This window comes from Etheostoma spectabile, chromosome 12, assembly GCF_008692095.1.
Source record: "Etheostoma spectabile isolate EspeVRDwgs_2016 chromosome 12, UIUC_Espe_1.0, whole genome shotgun sequence".
Taxonomy (NCBI): Eukaryota; Metazoa; Chordata; class Actinopteri; order Perciformes; family Percidae; genus Etheostoma; species Etheostoma spectabile.
Window position 1 is genome coordinate 20,082,112 of NC_045744.1, and position 24,619 is coordinate 20,106,730.

General features: G+C 39.6%; 1 protein-coding gene across 1 annotated transcript in view; it reads right to left on the reverse strand.

Moving 5' to 3' along the window:
• LOC116699838 (astrotactin-1-like) overlaps window positions 1–24,619 on the reverse strand; it is a 372,650-nt gene that overhangs the window by 282,499 nt on the left and 65,532 nt on the right. The window contains 4 exon segments of the mRNA XM_032532626.1: window positions 42–184; window positions 605–658; window positions 660–853; window positions 20,772–20,953. Coding sequence (XP_032388517.1) covers window positions 42–184; window positions 605–658; window positions 660–853; window positions 20,772–20,953 — 573 coding nt within the window.

Consider the following 24,619-nt stretch of genomic DNA (forward strand, 5'->3'; position numbering starts at 1 on the left):
TTTTCATATTGGCCTGGCTGTTTGAGCATCAGTCAACTTACCAGGTGTGAGGTCCATATTATTCTTGTCATTACAGCCCTGGAGGGAGTCCAGGGTACGGGTGACTTGGCTGGCAAACTCCTCGCCACCGTTCATACACTCCCGCTGCAGATGGTGACGCAGGTCTGTGATGTCGTACTCATACCTGGGGATGAGGTAGAAATCAATATGCATTATACGATCTTGGATTGTATCTAAATTAGACTAAATATCACAAACGGCTAACATGTTTGATGAAGCAGTCAAGATTTTAAAGTGTGACATGCATGGTGGATGTAATGATAAGGGAAGAAGTTTTATAATCTTAGACCTCAGAACTCATAGCAGACTAGAAATAAGTGTGCTGTGTGCAGGTGGCACTATATGAGCTGCTTTCTAACTAGTGATTTTAAACAATTCTAACCTATTGTTGCCAGTGTAAAATGTGGAATAACCACATTTATATATTTCATCACACACACACACACACACACAAACACACACCACACACAACACACACACACACACCACACACACACACACACACACACACAAACACACAATTCCACTCAAGCCTTGCTTATACCCATCCAAAATCGGTGTCTCCCGGATGCTGAGGGTACCGCTGGAGTTCGGCCCTGACCCGAGAGTTCCTCAAGCTCTCCCGGGCCTGGCCTCCCATCAGCACGGAGGGGATGTAGTGGATCTCATTAGCCGCCTCAGCGCTGGCGCTCTTCTGGGGCTGAGGGATGCGACGGCGTTTACACCAGCGCCTGCGGGTGTAGAGGATCAGGACCAAGCACAGGATGGACAGCAGAAGGGCGATCATCCCGCCCTGAAGGGAGAATGATGCCATTTAAGACAGAGACAGAAAAAAGGGGACAGGAGAAAAAAAAAAAGCAGAGAGAGAAAGAGGGAGTCAAAGGGGAGAACAGATTCAGAGAATCTTGCCAAGTCGAATACGGATCAAAGTCAAAGCCGTAATGCCAACAGCACAACTTGAAAAAGGTTGCAGATGCAATTTAGTGAGTAACACCTACAGTGTTTTTAAATGACAGCAGCTCTCATGCTGTTGTGCGACCATTTCACCTTGAGACAAAGTACAGGAAAGTTCAGAACATGGCTTTTGAATGATTTCCTAGTGGAATATAAGCAGCTATAAGCCATATCTCAATTGAAAGTACTGAGGTCAAAGCCCAGACTGTTAAAGGTATGGTTTACATGTTTTAACAAAGGGATAGTCTGACAACTTGGGAATAATATGTATTTACTTTTTCCTGAGAGTCATACGTATAGTGTATATATATGACAAATAAATGTAGCTTGAGCCAGAAACCAATATGAGCATAGACTGGAAAAGGGGAAACTTTTGTGTTCAATCCTTCTTAAAAAAACTAAGTGTAAACAATCTGTGTTCATAGGGGCTATGTGCCGAAACATTTCTTGGCCAGGTGCAGTTACTGCCTGCAGTCTCTTCGCCCTTGCGATGACAAGATGTGGTGCATGGAGAGATGAAAGAGAGCTCAGCCATGTAGGTCTGTCTACACTGACATTTGACATTCTTTTGTTTTGTTGTATATGTATTACGGGAATGAAAAAGACAAGCACACACAGATAAGATGGGCACATTCCCTTAATGTTGGTTTGTTTTGGCTGGCTCAGGATCAGTTGTCTCAGATGTAGAACATCAACATTTTCTTCGAGCTCCATTAGTGACAGTTATCTTCATTGCTTGCTCCAACCTCTGTGTCAGGAAGCGTGTTCTATCTGTTCGGTCTATGACAACCGAAGACTATGTCTTCCGTGGGGTGGAATTTCCAGAAACACCATGTTATGGTAAGATCACACAAGGGGGAGAAGGGGGAAAACTTAGGTAACATCCGGTTACTCCTATGTTAAAGTTCAGCGGATGAGGAGATCTATTCGGCCAAACTCCAACACTAAACCTGTCCTGTGTTCAAGTAGGAATTTATGTCTCGAGGTTGCTTTATGATAAGGAAATATTTTGTTCAGGGACCATCTCTTTTTGAAGGGACATTGACACACACCTTAGCCTATTTCCGAGAGAACGACAAACTGAACCTGCAAAAGAACAAGATTTTAAATATATTTGCATAACCAAGCCTGACAGCTTGCTACTGCTTTATCCTAATTCTCTCAATCAAGAGTTCATTGACTGCTTGTCTGTATTTTATCAAAGTCTCCCAAACCTGCATCTGAGTTTTTCCCTAGCATTACCAATATCAGCTGCAGCATACCTGCCATATTTACCAGTTTTTAATATGGTGATTTCAAGGTATATTAGGCTACTTATTTCTTCCATTTTGACGCGTTTGAAAAATATAAAATTGTAAATGTTGTTAGTAAAACTATAGTTAGTGTAAATGTTATGGCAACCTTGGCCTGTCTTTCCCACTTTGGGAAACACCCGAAGGATAATTTCACTTTATTACAATTAAGGTGTTATGTTGTTGTTTTGGGCCATCACTACCACTTATTATAACATAGTACTCAAAGTAATTAAAGAGATCTTGGAACATTGATTATTCCAATGATTAGTAATGGTCAAATGAAGCTTCATGGAGCTTTCTTTTTTTCTGAGCCCACTAGATGGCGCTCTTGGTTTAAAGAAAAGATGTTACCTTAGACATTAATGCGGAATCCCGGAGGTTACATGGCGGGAATAAAAAAAACTAAACAAATAAATAAACATGTACTGGGGACAATCTCTTAACTCGAGATCTCGACTTTCCTGGAGGAAAAAAAAAAGTATGGAACCTACTGGGGACAAACACTAAACCAATAAACTCAAGATCTCGAGTTATAAAGTCAAGATGTTCTTTTTTTTCTTTGTTTTTTTCCCCTCCATGTCAAAGTCAAGATCTCGCAAATAAAACTTGAGATCTTGCAAAACAAAGTCAAGATCATGCAAAAGTCCCAAGTACATGATTTTTATTCATTTTTTTAACATATATATCATTTAATTTTTTTTCTTCGTTTTCCCCCCCTCAATGTCACTTCCGGTGCTCCGTACATTACACTTAAAACTAGGGATTTCCAAATGTGGCTTCATGAACTATTAGATGGATTTGTTGTCTCTAGATGGTGCTCTTGTTTTAAAGAAAAAAGGCCCAAGGAATGGCAATTCAGAGTGCTTTCAACAATTTCTTGAACAGACAGCGCTATCTAGTGGGCTCAGGAAATTAAGAAAATGGCTCACAAAGCTTCATGATGTTTCATTTGGCTATCACTACCAGTGAGTGATCTAAGCAATTATACAATCAAACAATCAATGGCTGTGAACAAGCAAACACATTAGCCAGATAATCTAAAGCACTTTATTTAAAGGTGAACCTGAATGTGAGCAGACTTGAAATGTCAGTAATAATCTCTCATATCATACGTAAACTGTACTACTGAACTACACTGAAAGATCTATGTTGAACAAGTGAGCCAGTTTGTAATCTGGGATCAATGGACAGTTTGAGTAATAATTTCATTGTTTGATTTTGTTTTCTTTTTCAAATAAATTTGTCTCATCTGGGGGTTTGTTTAAAGCCTGTATGATAGAATGCTGGTCTTTCTGGCTTAAGGAAAAGGTCAAACGGAAAATAGCTCTTCTGGCAGCGTGTGGAAATATGGGAGAAAGAAGACTATTGTGACTTTCCATATCAGCTCATACATGTACTCCAGGAAGCACTGATACCAGATGACTGGGTCAGGTCACATCCCCATGTTTATTTAACTTATCTTCTCTTTGATTTTAATGACTCATGAACTAGTTTGTGTGGTTGAGTGATGCAGCAGTATCCAAACGAGTATCTGCAAGTGAAGGGGAATAAGCGCAGGTACAAGATGCTCGGATGAAGGTTGTTGAGCTTGCCCTGAGGACAGGTTAGCAGCGAGGAGAGAGACAGAATCAGACAGAAACCGGAGAGCAAATGAGACAGCAAGCGTGAGAGTCAAAGAGCAAGCGGAAAAGGCGAGGACAGTGTCAGAGAATCTCGCTAAGAAGCAGGATACAGATCAAAGTCAAGTCAAGTCAAAAGCACACAGTCTGTAGAAACACAGGGGACAGACAGGGATTGTCAGTTTCAACATCATACCATATCTCTACCCTGAATTATTGCAATGAGAACGGATTTATTTATTTTTTTCTCTGATGCCATTATTTTCCTTTTTAAGGATACGGAACAGGATATTTGAGAGAAAATGACAGGGAAGATGAGATCCAGACATAGTGTGATTGTAATTTGGACCCATAATGTTGCACGTACAGTGTTTGCAATTTACCACATCCTCGTGTCCAATCTGATGCTACCCAGCTGAAAACTGAAATCAAAATCAGACACATTGTGCAATTTGGAAAATGTCAAAAAGAGTTATAAATTGTCCTATGACAGCACAAAGAAAGAACGACAGCAGTGATTTGCCACTGGAGAAGGATTTTAGTTTTAGTAAAGATTCCCACTCAGCCGGATAATCGCATGCCTATTTAAAATTAGAACAGAAGGAATTGTGTAAGTGCTCCCTCCGGCCAGGTGTGTAGAGACGTTTCTGTCTTTCCTGCCTGTATCACACTTCTTTTCTCTTTTTAATTTGATTAGTATTATGAAAAGTATTATGTATTATGAAAGAAAGGTTACCAATTGATGCTAAGTAACAGTCTGGCCAAAACAATACTAGAAAAGCAAGGATTTAGAGAAAAATGATTCAAAAAGAATGAGAGAAAAAATATATTAGAATTAAACAGTGTGCCTGTTCAGTCAAACAAGCTCAGTTATGCAAAGATAAGCAAAAACGATGAAACAAAAAATTGATTTTAATCAGTCATTTCCATAAAACATCCCTTTTTGGGAATTCTAGGGCTGAATAAAAATAGCGGGTTGAGCTGCTCATATTAATTTAAATTGGCTAAAGTAAAGGCTTATTTCCATAAGTTGTTTGCCTAATCTGCATAGTCAAGGACATTAACAAATGACACCATGATATGGGCCATTAATGCAGTAAATCTGCATGCACAATGGTCAAAAAAGAATGATTACATTATATTTGAAAGTCACTGATGAAGTCCCCTATTCATATAAAACAGTGAATGGACACTAAATACAATAGTATGCCACCTACGGTCAGGGGTATATGCCCAAAATACTGGTCCCTCTAGAAAGGCATTTTCTATGGGCCCCTCCCACATCCACAGCTATTCATTCTAGCATATTTTTGGGCCCTCCTCACATGAGGGCACTGGGTACTCAGTCCCCTTTTTCCCCCCAGTCCGATGCCCCTGCCTACAGAATAGGAAACATTACAGGTCACATTTTCCAGTTAAAAACGTAATCTGGGGAGTATACGCTTATATGGTCTTCAATCATCTTCTAATATGCAATAAGAAAACAATATGAAGCTAAGCCTCATGACATATGTAATACGTTTTGGTGAACACATATCTTAAAAGGTGCACTCATCAATATTTGTGTATAGGTCAAATTGTAAAAGGGGTCATTCATAGGGCCAAATGCACAGGATTTAATAAAACTGCAGTTCCTCTCAGCTCATTATTTATTTCATTCAGCTCATTTTTATTATTGTTTGCTTGTTCGGTTCAGCCTCCCCAGTCTCATCAATCCAATTTCCAGCTGCAAAAGGCAGCTATTTTTAGTAAGAAGGCTCTAATAAACCCACTTTATCTATCTGCGTAGCTCCAACTGGATAGAAAGCTAGCTAGCTTATAGAAACCACTGAAGTAACTAAAGAGACAGATATTTCCCTAGAGGGATGGTGAGGACCGAAACAGAGCCAGAAGTAGAGCTAATAGGGGCCAAAGACAAAGGAATCCTCATGTTGCTTGATGTGTAAACAGTCAATAGTTTGCTTACATGCTAGGAATATTCAATTTACAAGGACATATTTTGTCAAATATGTGTGGTGAGTTCTACCTAAAAGAAAAGAAAAAACTATTAACCTAGCTTTAAAGGAAAATCTAATCCTATGTGTAAAAAAAGAAAAAGAATTGTTAAGAGATGCTGCTAAATAATCTATACAATCAATTGATTCTGGAACCAATCCCTAATTTGTGCACTATGCCCCTATAGTATAAATAGACGTGCCAGATAGTATGCTAACACAGAACCTTCCGAGAAGCCATCAATGGAAACTGTTTGGAAAAGGCCAAGCACTAAAAAAAACCTAAAAAAAACAAGATGATTGGATTAACCATTTGTCTATCATGTCCATCATTGTTTTAAACAGGCGCACCCGTGTCTCTCTCTCTATCACACACACACACACACACACACACACACACACACACACACACACGCAAACAACGCCAGTGCCAATGCCGATTAGTTTAGTTTGCTGCCTTTCAGTCACAAACACATTACTTGAAAGCCTGAAAGAATTCATAGAACCACAATTATATGTAACTCCCGTTTCCAGTTGTAATTTAAAGAGAGATTCAAAGCATGTAACCAACCGTAGCTGGGTCACAGTCATGTGTGAGTGAAACACAATGCCACCTGTGTATCTGTTTTGATTAAAAGTGAGATAAAGTACTGAAACATGTCTAAAAAAGCATCCGTTGAATTGAAAGTCAAGGCAAAAGAGAGAGGGACGCTGGAGCAATGATCTGTCAGGGCTGTGTGGGGATGATGGGAGTGGCAATGGTCGTGGTTGTGGAGTAATCACGGAGGAGGTTGTCAAAATTAAATTTAACTTTTTGCAATGGTGAACTGTGGTGTTAATGCTAAAATCAGTGGTTAATTATTTCTTTAATGTTTCTTTAAACATGCATCACTTCTTTTTTACGTACACAGTTGCTTTTTTTGTTTTACTAAGTTATAAGTTTATGGGTCGTTTTTTTAATACTTGTATTGTTGGAGAAGAGGTTTAAGTTTGTTCTTATTGTTACTAATTTGGTAAAATAAAGAGTAGTTAAGGAATTTTGATAACTGAATTTACCCTATGTAATTTTTTAAAGTGCACAATTAATGTTAAATAGTGCCATTGTTTCATTCATCCCTCAATAAACTAGAACAAGATGTCAAATGTCAAGTACTTCAAATGGTTCTCAATCTAATCTATCTCAGTGACAAACGTAATTCAAACCCATCAACCTGCATTAGCGCCGATGCGTAGAGGGAGCTAATATAGACCGAATGGAAAAATCTGTTTAATGTCAGGCATTACTTGGAATCAAAGTGAGGACTAAGTGGACTGTGTCCTCTTATACAGCCAATAAAACCAAACCACACATCAAAGCATGCCAGCGCTCCAGCCCCATAATCCACTTACTAACGGATGAGGATGATCTTATAATGGCACTAGTGCTCCTTATGACTTACACTCCTGTCATGTAAGTCCTGAATGGAAGAGAGAAGACATGGGCTTTCTCGGTCTGACAGAGCAGGCATGGTATTAGAGCTGAGCTATCAATCTGTCACTTAGTCTCTGGATGCAAGGCATTAAGACACAGGAAGGCGGAAAGATCAAGACTATCTGACAGCTACAAGATAGGGAAAAGGAAGTTTCTTGCTTTAAATGCAGTAATCTTTATTGTAGCCAAAGGCCTACTGATTGGATTTGATATCAAGAAAGAATATTCGTGATGGAAATAACAGTTTGTATACACTGAATCCACTCCTGAACCCAGCTGTCAATGCCATCAAAGTATAATATGTAACACCTGCAATGGATTAAAATGAAACTTGAGTTGTGAGAATAATTAGCAACAGGTTTTATGATCCAGTGCTGATTTTGACATTGAACAGATGTGGAAGTCAAAACCCCATTTCACACATGTCACACAGAAATGAGTAATACTGATAGAAATGGTCTGAATCATTTGATTCAATTTAGTGTATTCCATTAAAGCTAATATAGCATGAAGCCGTGGTTTGAGTCTGTGTGGCAAGAAGGCATTAATGTGAAACCCCACATTTGTCATGTAAACATTTATTCTCTTGGAATTAAAGGAAGTCACTCAAGTTGGATGTTTGAAAGAGCTGAACAGACAATACAAAATCAGTTACCAGTTTTTCTTAATGTACTGCATCATCAGAGGTTGTGCTGCCTTTAAAGCCAATATATGTAGAGTCGTTTCTCAGATTAGACTTTAGCAGCTTTCACATTATTCTGATAGCATACATTATTGCTAAATGCAGCTCAAAAAACAGCCCAGCATTGGATTTAAATTTGGAACAGACATTCATGGTTCCCAGATAATATATCCTAATCACTTTGGTGAAGCCCTGAGCGGCACTTGAAACGACCTATGAATAACCATAACTCTCCTATTTGCAAGTATAATCTGTTGGATCTGTGGTGAGTGGAATGGGAAGATGTGTGTACTTTAGTCTGCCACTAGAGCTGCACAGATTAACAGATTAATTGATTAGTTGTCAACTATTAAATTAATTGGCGACTTTTTTGATAATTGAGTTGAGTAATTTTCTTCTATGACAGTAAACTAATTTGAGTTGTGGACAAAAAAAAAAAAAAAGACATTTAAGGATGTAATTTTGGGCTTAGGGTAATGATGGCTTGTCATGAAGCCCTTTACTTTATTTTCTGGGTTTTAAAGTGTATGGACAGACGAGTGGAGAGAATTGCAAACATTTACTTTATTTTCTGAACCTACTAAAAGGTGCTCTTGGTTTGAAGAAAAAGCCTCAAGGAATGGCAATTCAGCGTGCTTTCAACCCTTTCCCATCTAGTGGTCTTCATGAAATAAAGAAATAAAGATGGTTAACAGAGATTAACATAGTGTAGTTATCAATTGAGCATGATGTAAGTAGGGAAAGACGTTTCTGTGTGTGTGTGTGTGTGTGTGTGTGTGTGTGTGTGTGTTGTGTGTGTGTGTGTGTGTGTGTGTATTACTTGTGAGCAGCGCAAGTTTTCAAAATGGTTTCCTATAAGATCTGTGTAGTCTCCAATAATATGTTGTCTGTATTGAACTGTTACAGCAGGAAGATTTGGATCAGATTACGACGCCTCTCCAGCAACAATAAAAAAAAAAAAAAAAGTTTACATTCAGTTTTCAACAGCAGCTTTAATAAAGTCTAGTTTTTTCATGAATGGCATCTCTGCGCTGCCACTGTTGTCATTTTGATGACTAGTGTACTTTGCATAACTGTTCCACAAATGCTACAAGCATACCACACATGCTCGTTTCTTTTTGTTGATATATGTAGCAATATGTTTGCCTTAAATTCTAATCATGTTATGATTTTAATTTTTTTATTGAAGCTTGAGATCAGCTCGCTAAATTGTCTTCAGTACTACATACTATGCCATCATAGTCTGCAGACTCAAATAGCATCCACAAGGGATATGTATTATACCTTAACCCAATTATGTTTAGCCTCTTTAGTCTCTTTATGTCGAATGTAGCTGCTTTCTGCACATGTATATACAAATACTCATCATATTCTGCATCACAATTTGCACAAATGTTTAACCGGTTCAAGCGACCATCATTCCCAAAATATCATCTGCACAAATCCAAACTAATTTCTACACTTGTTCAGGTGTGACTAATTCATTTGGTGGCAATGAATGAAATGTAGCAATTCACTAATGTTTCTACAAATATTATATACAAAATTAGAAATGTGCAGTGGAACGCAAGGAAAATAATAGCTTAGGTGTTCTGCATAAAACCTGATTTTCATTTGCAGTTCCTATAGGGAATTGTGGCGGTAAATGAGACCTTGGGTTTCACTAAAGACAGAACGTCTTGTCCCAACGAACACAATGTCATGCAAATAGAGGAGATAATCAATCAGCTATTCTTTTTTTGTACCAGCTTTTACCACCTTTTTCATTAATTAAATCTCAATTCCAAAATACACAAATGTTGTCATACTACTTTACAGGGACTGCTGAAAAACATGACTGAGACAGACTTTGTGACAAAGGGTGGCAGTAAAGATGCCCCTTTATTGTTCAGTGGTGTGAGTGGCCATGAAGCTAAACACTATCAGGCACGTATGGCAGCAGCTGGAAAATGGAAACTAAAACATTAAAGGCAACATTTGGCCTGTCACAGCCAAAGCTGCCTCTGCATTATGTCCCTTATTTCAGTCAGTGTTGTCTGTAAAATATATTAAATTGAAGCTAAGAATCCGTGGTTGTTTTTTTCCCGGTGTAAAGCCAGTGCAATATCCTATATGTTTGCAAGGGCACGATAAATCAGCCGAGCAGCATGTATGTAATGTAGCAAACATTTCAGCTCCTGTGCAGGCCTGATTCATTAAAAGCATGCCTTCTGCTTTATAAGACAGTGACCCTTGCTAAAATCCCAACAACACATTATGACGCCATATCAATAACTTTTCCTGTGTGCTCACTGAGACACAGCTTGAGGCGCAACACACACACAAGAGCGGAAGAAACACATTAATAGAAAAATGATCCGGTACATCACAGACATTATGGTTTTGGTAGTTTAGTCTTGTTATCTCTAAGTATGCCGACACTGCTTTGAACCTTAAAAAACCTTTAAAACTTTTTTTTATTTTTCAGTAGACAGTCTTATTTTGGCTGCATTACTGTTTATTGTACAAGTGGAAATAGATGAAAGATGGGAGTGCTTTGAGAACAGTGATGTGATTTAGTTAGCTCAGCTAACAATGAAGCTTCAACACTAGATCTGTTGAAAGAAAAGGAAAGAGGAGCATCCAAGTTCTAAATGCTCTATACACACACACTCCTTGGTGAAAGGTTAAAGCTGCATTACTGCGTGACTCTAAGGCTGCAAACAAGCTGAAAGCACAACACTTTTATACTATCACCTTTCAAGTTGTTATAAGTGACGGAGAAAGTGTGGATGAGCTTCCAGCACATTTTCAGAGTGGTTTTTTTTTTTACTTTGGATGTGGGGAAAAACCCCGTTAAACGAATATATTAATCAAACAAGAGTATTCTTTCAAATTTACAAACATGCCTGTAGGAGGACTTTAAGGTGAACATATTAGCGTACTAATACTAATTTAAACAGACACAACATTAACATACATAGTCGTGTTTCTGGCCACTTATGGAAAACAAATATACACCACTCTAACTTGAAAGAAGAATATCTGGCTCCATTTTGTTCATCAGCTAGATGGGATGTGTGCCTCTGTGTTGTTTGGTGCTGAGCAGGTAGTGTACAGGGGGTTTATCTGAGCTTTTCGCTGGAAACAGCTGCCTGCTGCTTTTGGGAACAAGTATGACAATGGAATTTACGGGCAAAAACAATGAGCTAAAAGAGGTTAATATGCTCCACAGAGCTGAGGGAAGCTGCAGAGTTTAGTGATAACGCTCTGTGGGTTCCAGACCTCTAAGTTGCTGCCCACATCTTAATATTCAGCGATTCCAATGGGCCTGCTGTTATGCCCATTTAAAGCTATTTAAAGGTCCTCATTTTCAGGTTCCTACTTGTCTTTTGAGTATCCACTAGAACATGTTAAAAACAAAATGATAATAATTTAACATATTATAAGAAATTATTTTTCTCATACTGTGCCTGAATATACCTGTGTTTACCCTCTGTCTGAAACGCTCCGTTTTAAAGCCTGTCTCTTTAAGCCACCCACCCAAAAAAGCCCAATCTGTTCTGACATGTCAGTGTTACTGGGTCTTTTACAACTGCGTTTTTGTACTCTGTACCATCATTGCAGCCAGGGAATGACTGTAACAACACTCTAGCTGCACTTACCAATACATGGTATAATTGTGACATCACAACCGTACAGAAATCCTGGTGGCTGGTTCAAAAAGCACACTAGGGCTGTTTGCGTTTCACTGTGGATTGACCATTTTAATACCTTCATAATATTTATAAAGCACCTTGATCTGCTTTATCAGCCAAAAGACATGGAAATCAAACGTTTTACAAAACAGGCCTTTAAACAAGTCGTAGAAAAAATTGGCATTAGGAATGGGCGTGTCATCTTCTGACACACCTAGCTACCTACCTACATCCATGAAAAACCGTGACAATAAATGTACCCAAAAATGGAGTGAATGAAATTGTACAAGTTGTTATGCAGTAGTCAAATTGAGGAAACTCTTCACCTTAAAAACAATGTTAATCGCTCCAAGCAACTGCTAATGCTTCATTGAAATGAAAACTTTTTCTAGCTATAAGCGACTTTCACATCACATACAGTCATTGGATTTATTGTTTATAGACATTTATTAATGCAGCTTTAATTGAGACATTCCCACTTTTTTTCTACTGTGATTATAATTCTGTTGTTCATGTGGAAAAGCCAAGCCATGGTGCTCTGTTGTGAGATATTTTGCAGCACTACAAACAGACCTCCTGTTTTCCTCACAGACCATAGGGAAGCTATGGATTGGTTTGTCTCGGTGGCAGTCTTTTCAAAAACACGCCATGTGTGTGATGCTCAGAGAACAGCTCTGGAGGCTGGGATTCAGCCGGGGCTAACGCTTTACAAGTGGTCAGGGCGGCATTGATTTAAGGTTTATACGATCATTGCTATCAACACGGGTTTTAGGAGGGTCACCACATGAATGTCAATATCCTATGAGCCAAGCTGTGTCACAATGACCGTCTCTCCCCATGAACCGATGCAATTTGGATTGTGTGTGGTGGTTGTGGTGTGTTTGTGTGTGTGGTGTGGTGTGTGTGTGTGTGTGTGGTGTGTGTGGTGTGTGTTTGTGTGTGGTTGTGACTCTAGATCCCATAATAGGTTCAGCATTTTGTTTTTAAAGATCACTGGAAAACAATTGTGTGTAACTTTTGATCTGAACTGTGGTACAACACAAAGTGCTTATACTGGAACTGCTGTAATGATTTTTTAATAAATTTCACAGTCTTTACAAAAAACTTCTACACTGACAATTTTTTTTTTTAAATCTTAAGTCTTGAAATGGCATCATGAAGGGTCAAAAAATTGACAGAATATTAGAATTATATAAAAGACATCGACCCGTTCCATGTTCTTATACTGTGTATGTTTACATTCTATGTACAATCGTCATTGTACATAACGTCATTTTATTATGTGAAACTTTCAACATACCTACATTTTTTATATATCCAAAAACCTGAAGATCTGAGACCTCAGCATCCTAGATGGTATGTACTTTGACACCGGGGTAAAATATCTTGTCAGTGTTTGTAGTTTGCAGAAATATTAGAATTGTGTCCTTATTGTTTTTACACAGAAACCTATTATAATCATTACGTTTCTGTCGGGTAACATATTCTTGTTTGCAAATTAGGAAACATTTAGTAATCAACATCCTTTTAGGAGAAAGGATTGAACATACTTGTGTCGAAAAATGAATATGGTGCTAACAGACAAATCATAAATGAACAACTGACTTAACTGACTTTAACGTCTCTAACGGCCAGTTGCAGCTCAATTTTCACTCACAAGAAACAAAGTGTCTTTTTTACATGTCAAAGTTGAAAGGAGTAGAGTGACAACAGAATTTCTAAATCAAGATTTACTGATTTTTCTCTGGAGAAAAGAAAACTTGCCATGAGCACCATAAAATGGGACCGTGATCAATACCTATTGTAATAAAATGAATATACGTGTATTTTACCAACACAAAAAAGTGGATTCAGTGTTTAGTTCCTCTTTAAACCGACAGAATGTCTGTTGAGGTTCCCATTTCAGGAAGCACAAAGCAGACTTAAACAAAAAAAAGGAGCCGCTTGGCAGTATTTGCTGCTGTTACAACACCATACAGTGAAGGGAAAAAGTACTTGAACCCCTGCTGATTTTGTACATTTGCCCACTGACAAAAAAGGGATTAATCTCTAATTTTAATGGTAGATTTATTTGAACAGTGACAGACAGAATAACAAAAAGTCCAGAAAAACGCATGTCAAAAATGTTATAAATTGATTTGCATTTTAATGAGGGAAATATGTATTTGACCCCTCTGCAAAACATGACTTACTACCTGGTGGCAAAACCCTTGTTGGCAATCACAGAGGTCAGACGTTTCTTGCACACATCTCAGGAGGGATTTTGTCCCACTCCTCTTTGCAGATCTTCTCCAAGTCATTAAGGTGTTGAGGCTGACGTTTAGCAACTCAAACCTTCAGCTCACTCCACGGACTTTCTATGGGATTAAGGTCTGGAGACTGGCTAGGCCACTCCAGGTCCTTAATGTGCTTCTTCTTGAGCCACTCCTTTGTTGCCTCGGCCGTGTGTTTTGGGTCATCGTCATGCTGGAATACCCATCCACGACCCACTTTCAATTCCCTGGCTGAGGGAACGAGGTTCTAACCCAAGATTTGACGGTACATGGCCCAGTCCATTGTCTCTTTGATACGGTGAAGTTATCCTGTCCCCTTAGCAGAAAAACACCCCCATAGCATAATGTTTCCACTTCCATGTTTGACGGTGGGGATGATGTTCTTAGTGTCATAGGCAGCATTCCTTCTCCTCTAAACACGGCAAGTTGAGTAAGAGCTCCATTAACCAAAGAGCTCCATTTTGGTCTCATCTGACCAAAACATTTTCACCCCGTTGTCCTCTGAATCATTCAGATGTTCATTGGTAAACTTCAGACGGGCATGTATGTGTGCTTTCTTGAGCAGGAGGACCTTGCGGGTGCTGCAGGATTTCAGTCCTTCAGGGCGTAGTGTGTTACCAATTGTTTTCTTGGCGACTATGGTCCCAGCTGCCTTGAGATCATTGACAAGATCCTCCCGTGTAGTTCTGGGATGATTCCTCACTGTTCTCATGATCACTGCAACTCCACGAGGTGAGATCTTGCATGGAGCCCCAGGCCGAGGGAGTTTTGCGTTTCTTCCATTTGCGAATAATCGCACCAACTGTTGTCACCTTCTCACCAAGCTGCTTGGCAATGGTCTTGCACCCCATTCCAGACTTGTGTAGGTCTACAATCTTTTCCCTGACATCCTTGGAGAGCTCTTCGGTCTTGGCCATTGTAGAGAGTTTGGAATATGATTGATTGATTGCTTGCTTCTGTGGACAGGTGTCTTTTATACAGGTAACGAGCTGAGATTACAGCACTTCCTTTAAGAGTGTGCTCTAATCTCAGCTCGTTACCTGTATAAAAGACACCTGGGAGCCAGAAATCTTTCTGATTGAGAGGGGGTCAAATACTTATTTCCCTCATCAAAATGCGAAACAATTTATAACATTTTTGACATGCGTTTTTCTGGATTTTCTTGTTGTTATTCTGTCTCTCACTGTTCAAATAAATCTATTATTAAAATTATAGACTGATCATTTCTCTGTCAGGGGATCAAATACTTTTTTTCCCCCTCACTGTATGTCGCTGACAGATTCAACTGCTCCTCACCTTTCAGGTTTAGTGGGCACAGTGAGGGACTTGGTACACACTACTGGTCCAACACAGCTAAGGTAAACCAAATGCTGGCAACACTGGCCAAATTATTCACCCTTCAGAAAGATAGACAATTTGACTAGCCATGTGGGCCAAACTGTGTTTATGACAACTACAGAGAACTGTGTCTCTATGTGAGCAAAGAAAACTCCCGCACACTGTCTAACACCCAAATATGTTTAATAGTTTAATAGTAGGCAAAGTTTCAATACTAGACCATCTTCAGGCAAATGGTGTTACATCCTGATAAGTCATATTTCGTAGAAGGTGACTGTTTTTTGTGCACCAATCAACAACTTCCACATGAAATCAGGCATGAGTGCATAACATTTATTCACATATCCATTACTATAGATGGCACTTAAACTTTAATACAACCCCTCTATAGTATCATAATAATAATATACTGTACATATACACAATATATCATTCCAGAGCAATCTATAGTACATGGATGTCAATTTCTATATAATGAATCCACACAACAAGTGATGTAGAGCATTCATATTCAGGCATGTTTCCAAATCCTGCTGGTCATATTCATAAATAGATAAAATAAAAATATCAAAATAAAGACAACAAGAGTCCTCACAAAAAAGTCATTGAAGAATAAAACGTCATACTTCACATTACTTTTTGTGTCAAATCACAAAAAATGTATAGTAAGATAGAAAAGTAGAAAAAGTTAAAATTATAAAGGTTGCTTTATGGCCTCTGAGGGAAAAACAATAGCAATAAAAGATTCCCAAAATGTATTAGTATTTTCCTATGTATTAGTTGTTTATATGATTTAATTGACTTGGTTTGATTTGGATGCCTCCGTACTGTATGTGATGATTGGATTGATCCATTGAGGCCCTGTGGCAAAACAGCAGCTGATTAAAATTTGGAAATTAAAAAGGAAGAATTGTGTATAGCAATGACACACTAGAGCTTAAGGGTCTTGGCAGATAAACAAATCAAGCCACATTGAGTTTTCCTATAAAGATTGTTTTTTTATTTTGCCAGAGCGTTGGGATTTACTTTCCAGCTGTCTCTGCCTATAGGGTTCAAGCTGAAGTTCAATATGTGTATTTGAACTGCCAGTGCCTCACCCGATGTTGGTACAGGCATACACAAGGTTAGTCATCTATTATGGATGACCAGCCTCAGCCAGTGGAAGACACTGTGGTCACCTTGTTGGACATAAATGCACAGGGCGAAGCTTTGAACCCTGCATGAGCAACACTCCAGCTTTAGAACAGTGAATTTCAAAAATACTTGAGTACAGCTGTTGAAAATGACTCACTTCTACCAATACTGCCTTTAAAAATGTAATTCTCAGGGAAGATTATAGCCTGGTGGAAGCACCCTAACAATGGTTCAGTTCATTGAACCTGGTACCATTTTAAGATTAGGCCAAAAATAAGTCTGGCTTGTCTTCAAGCCTAAAATGCTGGAGTCCCAACTCATCCATTAAGCATAAACAGTCTCATGGTGGGTGCGGTGGCCAAGCAATGAACTGTGGCAGATTAGACTTTCTGCTTCCTGGCTGAGCTGACCTGGCTGGGATGTGCCTAACCTGAGACCGTTTCAAGTTATTTCCATGTGTCTGATAAAAACAACAGCATTGTAAAACACAAACCTTGAGTTAAATGCTAATGCAAAGGCAGTATTTCACTTCATTTTAACAGACAAGTGACTTTAGGCATGCTGTGGAATGCTTTTGCATTAAGGAATAGTCATTTAGTTGATCAGTTTTGATAGTGGTTGTTTTGAAAATGTAAAATGCGTAGATAAATTGTTCAAACACTTCTTAATTTACTACTTTTCCTAGTACTAGTAATAGTATTATTTATATTTTCTTTTTACAGTTCTGGACTCCCAACTTAACCCAAAGGGTCTCCACAAAGTATTGGAAGTCATTACAGGACCAGGTCCTTTTGCTCTGTAAAGCTATGTGCACTGGACAAGTTTCTCCTTATTCTCTTGCTGTGCCAATCATTTGCCTGAGTATCTAAGTTGGCAGTGCCAGTCCAGAGCAGTCTTAAAGAGGCAGAAAAGGGCAGAGCTCAAGTCTTAGGCCTGTGCAGAGCTCTACTGGGAATGTGGCTACATCACAAAAGTCAGACTCTGTAAGACGTTTTGGAGCTTTGGTAACCAAAAAGCATGCAGCGAAATGCAGACAGTGTCAGAAATTTCAGACTGAACCCTAACAATGTGACTGCTGTTACAGCCCACTTCTACAAACCAACCAATCAACAGGTAACATGCCATGCCATTTTCCAAAGTGCCATTTTTGAATAAGGTTTAGGCAAAACTGATGGCATGGCATTTTTTAAATTAATTAGTTTGATCCGGTCTTCTTCCTGCTGGTTGTTGCATAAGCAAAAGTATTTGTAAATATTATGCTGAGACCTCAAACAACTGAGACATTTCCAGCACCCACTGCTTTATTCCTACCGGTGCTGACTGCTGCTGTTCTTCAGTCTCCCAAGACATACAATGAAAATAGGTCCAGTGACAGGTGTCCGCTTAAGCTAAAAGCCCATAGAGCAGCCTTCACAGGACCCTTTTTGTATCCACAAGGAGTTGAACAAGTGACACGGCTCTGGATTTATAGGTCGGGGCCTCCAGCAGGGTGGCAAGCTGCAGCGGGGCCTGGGCAGCACAGCGGCAACACCGCTTCCATCTGTTGTCACGGTCTGCTCATATCTGCATGCTAATCCTTCTCAACCCACACCTTCATGAAAAAACACTTTCGTGGCAGCGTTACCGCCACAGCTCTTTCAGGATGAGGAATTAACAGAGCAGGGAGCACAAAGACACGGACCTGAGGTTGATGGGATGTGAAATGCAGATAGAGCGGGGAGTACAAATGTGAGATTAGAGGAAAATCAAAGCGTTAAGAAGCAGAATCTCAGCACTAGCTATCTCATTTCCAGATCAAAAATGGTGTCACCCCTCAAGCCTGAGCAAACGGTAGATTGGCTTGATGTTTACATCATACATAAATCCAGAGGGGTAGTCAAGGACAGTTATTTTTTCCAAGGTCTCAAGGTTGGGGACATTCAGCGGGTGTCGAAACGCGACTCCCTGCCTCCATTTAGCAGATGTAGCTGTTGGCAAAAGTCTTCTCAACCTGACTAATCATTTGTGTATGCAGCTATAATATGCTTTCAATATCTCAAAATGCATATCATCCATCAAAGCACAGTTGCAATGTCTTTGGGCAGGAAAAGGGCACTGGGAGTAGGTGTGGCATATCTGAGATCTAATAAATATACATTTCCTCAGGCAAGAGGAGAAAGCTGCGTGATCTAAGGGTTCATTTCCCTACTTTGCCGACATAGCAGATAAGGTTTGATACAGTGCAAGCATGCAAAAATCTACATTCTGCAACCGAAATGCAGAACTTTAATGTTTGTTGGACACAGAATTACAGACTGTCTCGCTGTTATAGTCTGTACATTGTCTCTCTGACTAAACATGGGTAAAAGCATAAATCCAATTTTGTTATCGTCACAAAAAAAAAAACTGCTCCAATACAAGACAGTGTTTTCCTAGGTTTGTGGAAGACTTAGGTGCATGTATTTTTGCTGGGGGTTTAAGGTCCTCCCTGAAGAAAATTTGATGTTTTTAAATTAAAAAAACATATGCAATTTCACATTATTTTGTACCATTATTTCCCTATGTGTGTTTAAAATGTTGGGAAATCTAGAGCAGATAATTAAATAACCCTCAAACAGCTTAAAGTGCTCATATTATGCGTTTTGGCTTTTTCCCTTTCCTTTATTGTGTTATATATGTTTTTTGCGTATCTAATAGGTTTACAAAGTGAAAAAGCCCAAAGTCCACCTCAAAGGCAGTTACCATCTTCCACAGAGAACACTGCTAGACACTGCTCTCCAGCATTTACTTCCATGACATTTTGTATCACTTTGTAACACACGTTAAAATGCTTGCCTAGTTGCTAGTGTGGCACGCCCTCAACCCAAGCTAGTTAGAGCAGAGGTCCTGAGACACTACAGCTGAATCCCATCACCCTTATTTAATAGCTTCACTACTCCTAGGCTGAACCGGAAGTCGTTCTGTCCCTCCACTGTGAAGGCCGTCTCAAATCTCTTATTTCTGCCCCAAGGGCCGAGCATCGAGGAGGGATCATTGAGGAGCTATAGGCGAGGATACAGACGAGCAGCCTTCCCGGAAGCCATGCAGCTGAAGGAGTTCCTAACTCCACCCAAACAGCTGAAGAATTATTGTGACGCTTCAGAGGAAAGGACATGTTATCCCTCTAAAACACATTTGCTCGTTGCCTCTCTCCTCCAATGATTTCCTTGCGTCTCTCCAAGGGCCTCCTCGGTGGGAGGGACTAAGACGTGAGGAAGGGATGCAAGTAAAGGAGTCGAGGAGGAAATTTAGGCAACATGAGAAGCAGTCTAGGTATTGCGCATGTGCGACTCCCAGCAAAGATGGAACAGAAGTGAAATGCCTCACTCTGTAGCTAAAACGGAGAGCTGAAAACACAGGATGAAAAGAGGAACTGCAGCAATGTGCAGCACAACAAATTTGTGGTGTTTTAATATACAACTATGAACCTGAAAATGAGCATGATATGAACTCTTTAAAGACAAAACTTGCTAAAGAAGTCCACTGGGGACCAACTCCATGCATTAGATCTGAGAAAAGTCTTTTAGTTGGTTTTGATGCTTACACTGATTTTATATTCCTTCAGCTTAGATGTTCCCCATAACGGCTTGGCCTTAAAACGGTAGGGAAAACCTTGCAGGAGTCCACCTTGACGTCCTCCATGTCTTTACACTTGTACTGTAATGCATCCATTGCAATGTCAAACATGTCCGTTCCCTCTGGCAAAAATCAGAAAAACCGGCTAGAGTGCATGCCATGCACTTTATATGTGTCCATTCTAAACTTATCTGCCAGTGAAGTGACACAGCTTTTTAAAAGGTTTTGATTGGACAATAAAGAGTTCTTATGCAAGTGATACAAATCTGAGACACAGAGACGTTTTTTAAATGAAGCATTTTTGCAGCCATTGTACCATGATTTATTTGCTCCCTAAACCCTAAAAAAAGTGTGCAGTCAGCTTTATTTGGAATACACAGGGAAACAAAACAAAGGGGAAGGCACATGTTGTCTTATCTCAAAGAAGATATATCTGTCAATGTTTCAGCTTCAGGGAAAATACTAAAATAACTTTATTTCTTGAAATCCATATCTCCATGAAAACAGCCAGAAAGAAAAAGCAATTTCTTTCCTTTGTCATTTTAATTTTGCAAATGAAAGATTTTGGCCAATTAAAAAGTTATTTTGACTGCATGTCAAAAGAAAAGATATCAGACTATAAAACAGTTTCCATTTTTAGCAGCTTTGTGAACAGTCAGGCCCCGAGCAGAGAGTCTTACCATGACAGAGATGTGCAGGATGCGGAGCTCCTCCTTCGCCGAATCGTTGGCCGGGTCTTCGGTCGGCTCCGGGGGGTTCATGCTGCCGTCCTGGTGGTGGATGTGGAAGAGCAGAGTGCCATTCTCCAGCCACTGCTGCTTCCAGCGCACCAGAGGGATGTCCTCTGAATTCCCAGAGATCTCTACCAAAGACAACAGAAAAACAAAAAGGACTAAATGAGAGGCCGTCTGCTGTTGCAGCACAAATTGTCAACATCATGAAGGAGATCCACTGGACTCTTCAGCCAGGAAGAAACAGACATCTCCTGGTGTTGTTTGTGTTTAAATAAATAGTGCCATGCAAAAGTTTCATTAAAATACTTCAACTTTTTCATAAATTGTCATAACATGTACAGATAACTATGTTCCCTAGAGCAGTGGTCTCCTCCCCCCCCCCCAATAGTGAAGTTTGTGTTTGTCACCCCCCTTGAAGAAAGAGCGCTGCAATCCAATGTAAACAGCTGATTCTACATGCCTCCCCCCGCCGATTTTAAGTTATTTTGTGAATGCTCTGATTAATACATGTAAACAAATAATGCTTTGGTTTAATGACAGTTTAGTTGTAGCAGCTAGCACCTAGCCTTGTCCAATCTGCTTCCTGCTTTGTTGATTTTTGATGCTTTGGAACTTTTTCTCTCCCCCTGGCCCCCCATTAGACTACTTTCTGTGTTCCTGGACCTCCTAATTTACAAGTGAAATTGTACATGAAATATAAAAAAAGCCACAGTAATGTAAAAAAATTAGCATTCCTCAGTCTAGTATATGGTATATTTTTTTTTTTCTCCCCAACCATCTGGCGACCCCTAAAAATAGAGAACCACTGCACTAGAAGATTAATTCTATTGACTTTGACAATCGCCTGACTTGTCCTGTAGTACCACCAACATGTCAAAGTATTCACACATCCAGTAAAATACCTCAACATCTACTGGACGAATTGGCACAAATGTTGTACAGACGTTAATGGGTCTCAGACGATGTATTGCATTGGATGGGTAGTCAGTGTCAGCTATTACCACTGCATTTACAGTACATCAAACCCCTTTAAAAACTGCAAGAGTGTATATCCATGTAAGAGGAACAAAGAAATCCCAGGAAATGATGAAACTCAAGAGATAAAGATGAGTAAACAGTGATTTTATGGAAGCAGTGGAGCATAAGAAAGATAGTGCTTTGTGTCATACCTCAGTTCCTCAGACACTGCACTCCTCGCTGTTTGAAATATTAGTGATGTATGCCAAAAACACGCACAGTAAAGAAACAGAAAACATTATAAATGCATGACAGAGCTTTATGGGTAATTCTCTGTTATGTAAGTGTGAAGAGTAGCAAAGATGCATCAGGCTCATAAGTCATGAGCAGTAAGAGCACTGAGTGGAAGACATAAATCAAAATAGAGATCACTGAAAGTGCAACCGGGACGCCAATGTGTAGCAGGTCTCAACTCTGCATTAAAATGCAGTAATCTAAATGCTGTTGAAACACTGGTTATATGAAATAGATAGATAGATAGATAGATACTTTATTCATCCCGAAATTATAGTGAAATACCTTTAACCAAATTAGAATCAACCAAGACACTATCTAAATGATGAAACAGGTATTAAAAGTGGGACAGGCAACCAAAAAACATAATGCTGTGGCCAGCGCGGAGACATATTGAAAGGGTAAGGACTTTTTTTTTTAACCAGGAGGACATACAGTATGTTAAAGGTGCAGTAGGAAAGCCATAGAAAACTAACTTTCCTTTAGATTTGCTGACACTGACCCTATGTTCAAGTAGACCCTTTCTAACTGTGTATCGATCACCGCTCAGGCACACGCATTTCATTGCGTCCTCCCATCCCCCTTTCACACGAGCTGGGGATAGGGCTCCTCCCCTTCTCTCTTCTCCCTGCTTTACACGCGCTCTATCGTACACAGCTCTCCCTTGTGGGGGGGGGGGGGAGCAGAAAGGGGCGAGGAACTGAAAAAATTTTAAAAGTTCAAAAGTCCTGGATCTTAACAATCCTACTTACAGCCCCTTTAAGAAAAAAATAAATAAAAAAAAAACATGGACTCTTCAGAAGAGGTAATTATCTTCATCACAGTTTCTGCTCGGGAAAGTCAAGACTACACAATCTTCTGAACATACTGAGAAATACAGAGAGGGTTGTGTGGAGCTGATGGTCTTAATTAGCAACTCATTTGGCAATGGCTTGAATGTAACGGACGTTCACTAATATTAAAAAAAGTTACGCACTAAAGCTTTAAAAACCCAAATGAATATCTGGAAAAATATATTGTCAGAAAGCAGAACACAGAGATGTTTAAGTGCTAATATTTTTCAAATTCTCCTAAAAATATTATATGTGCTACATTCTCAACTGCATAGTTATAGTAGTAGCTATTCAGTTTATTGTCATTATTTTATTACTGATTTATAAGTTGATGTTGTTGGAAGCTAAGGCCCTCATTCCCTTTCAATTTTAAATTAGGAATTTGCAGATCAGATCCAGTTTAATGCCAACTTTGCAGGATGGTACACAGTACACACCCTTATATTGTTTATGGATTACTTTGCACTTTCTGCCACGTAGTAGACTATTACACTAATTGCTAGCATGACCGAGTGCTATAGAGAAATCTATTACCCAAATGTATTGGGCCAGCTCTACTGGTATACAAGCTATCAAATAATATAAGGCTTATTTTACACACAGATGTCACAATGAACTTAACATAAGAAGTGCAAGCACAATGCAGATCAGAAAGACACAGTCCATCAGCGTATAGTCCATAATTGATCAAAGTCAATACTATGTGCTGGTTTATTCGTGCTGCGGCGCAGCAATGGTTGCAGGGTGAAATCACGGCCTGTAAATAATAATGAGGATTAGGATTGATCAAAAGAAAAAGATCCCAGAACTGAGTGACTCAACCAGTAAGTTAAGGCACTTGTGTTGGAATGGGAGAGGAGAATTAGGACGGGAACAAGAGTGAAAGGCGATGGAGCAGTAAGGAGGTAAGACATGAAACGCTCAAGACACTCAGCTCTTACTACAAAAAACCTACTCATCACTGCAAGGCCTTGTGGAAAGATCTATATATAAACACAGGCTACATGTTCCACAAGACCATTACACTGATTACAGCCCGATATGTAGTTGCAAGCAATATTTTACTGCTGATCAAAGTTTTACACAGTGTGCAAAACTTAAGGAACAAGTCGAGTTACACCATCTTTGCACCTGGACAAGGGTGGAGCTGTGGCTCAGGGGTAGATCCGAAGGTTGGTTGTTTGATCCCTGGCCCTGCAGTTCCATGTCAAAGTGTCCTTGGGCAAGACAATGAACCTCGTTGCACCACCAGAGTGTAAATGTGTGTGTGTGTGTCTGTGTGTTGATGAGCAGGTGGTACCTTGTATGGCAGCCTCGGCCGCAGTGTGTGAATGTGTGTTAATGGTGAATGGTTCCTGCACTATGTAAAAGCGCTTTGAGTAGTCCTTAAGCCTAGAAAAGCGCTATATAAGAAGAATCTATTTACATTCTCAATGTCTCAATTGATTCAAAGCTATAGGTTCTTCTATTTGGTCTGCTTCATCTGGTATCTATTCATGCCTTGAGAGCTTAGATCCGGCCCAAAAAAATCAAGCCTGACCCTACCCGAGCCAGTGACATTGTGTCTGAGCCAGGCCCCGCCCGACAAATTAACTGTAATTGTGAGCCCGAGCCTGATACAAACCCGACAATTTTTTAATACGTGGGCTGTTATTACTGACGTTCTCAACTACAATTCCGAGTTGTTTGAACTACAGAAATCTGTTTAGA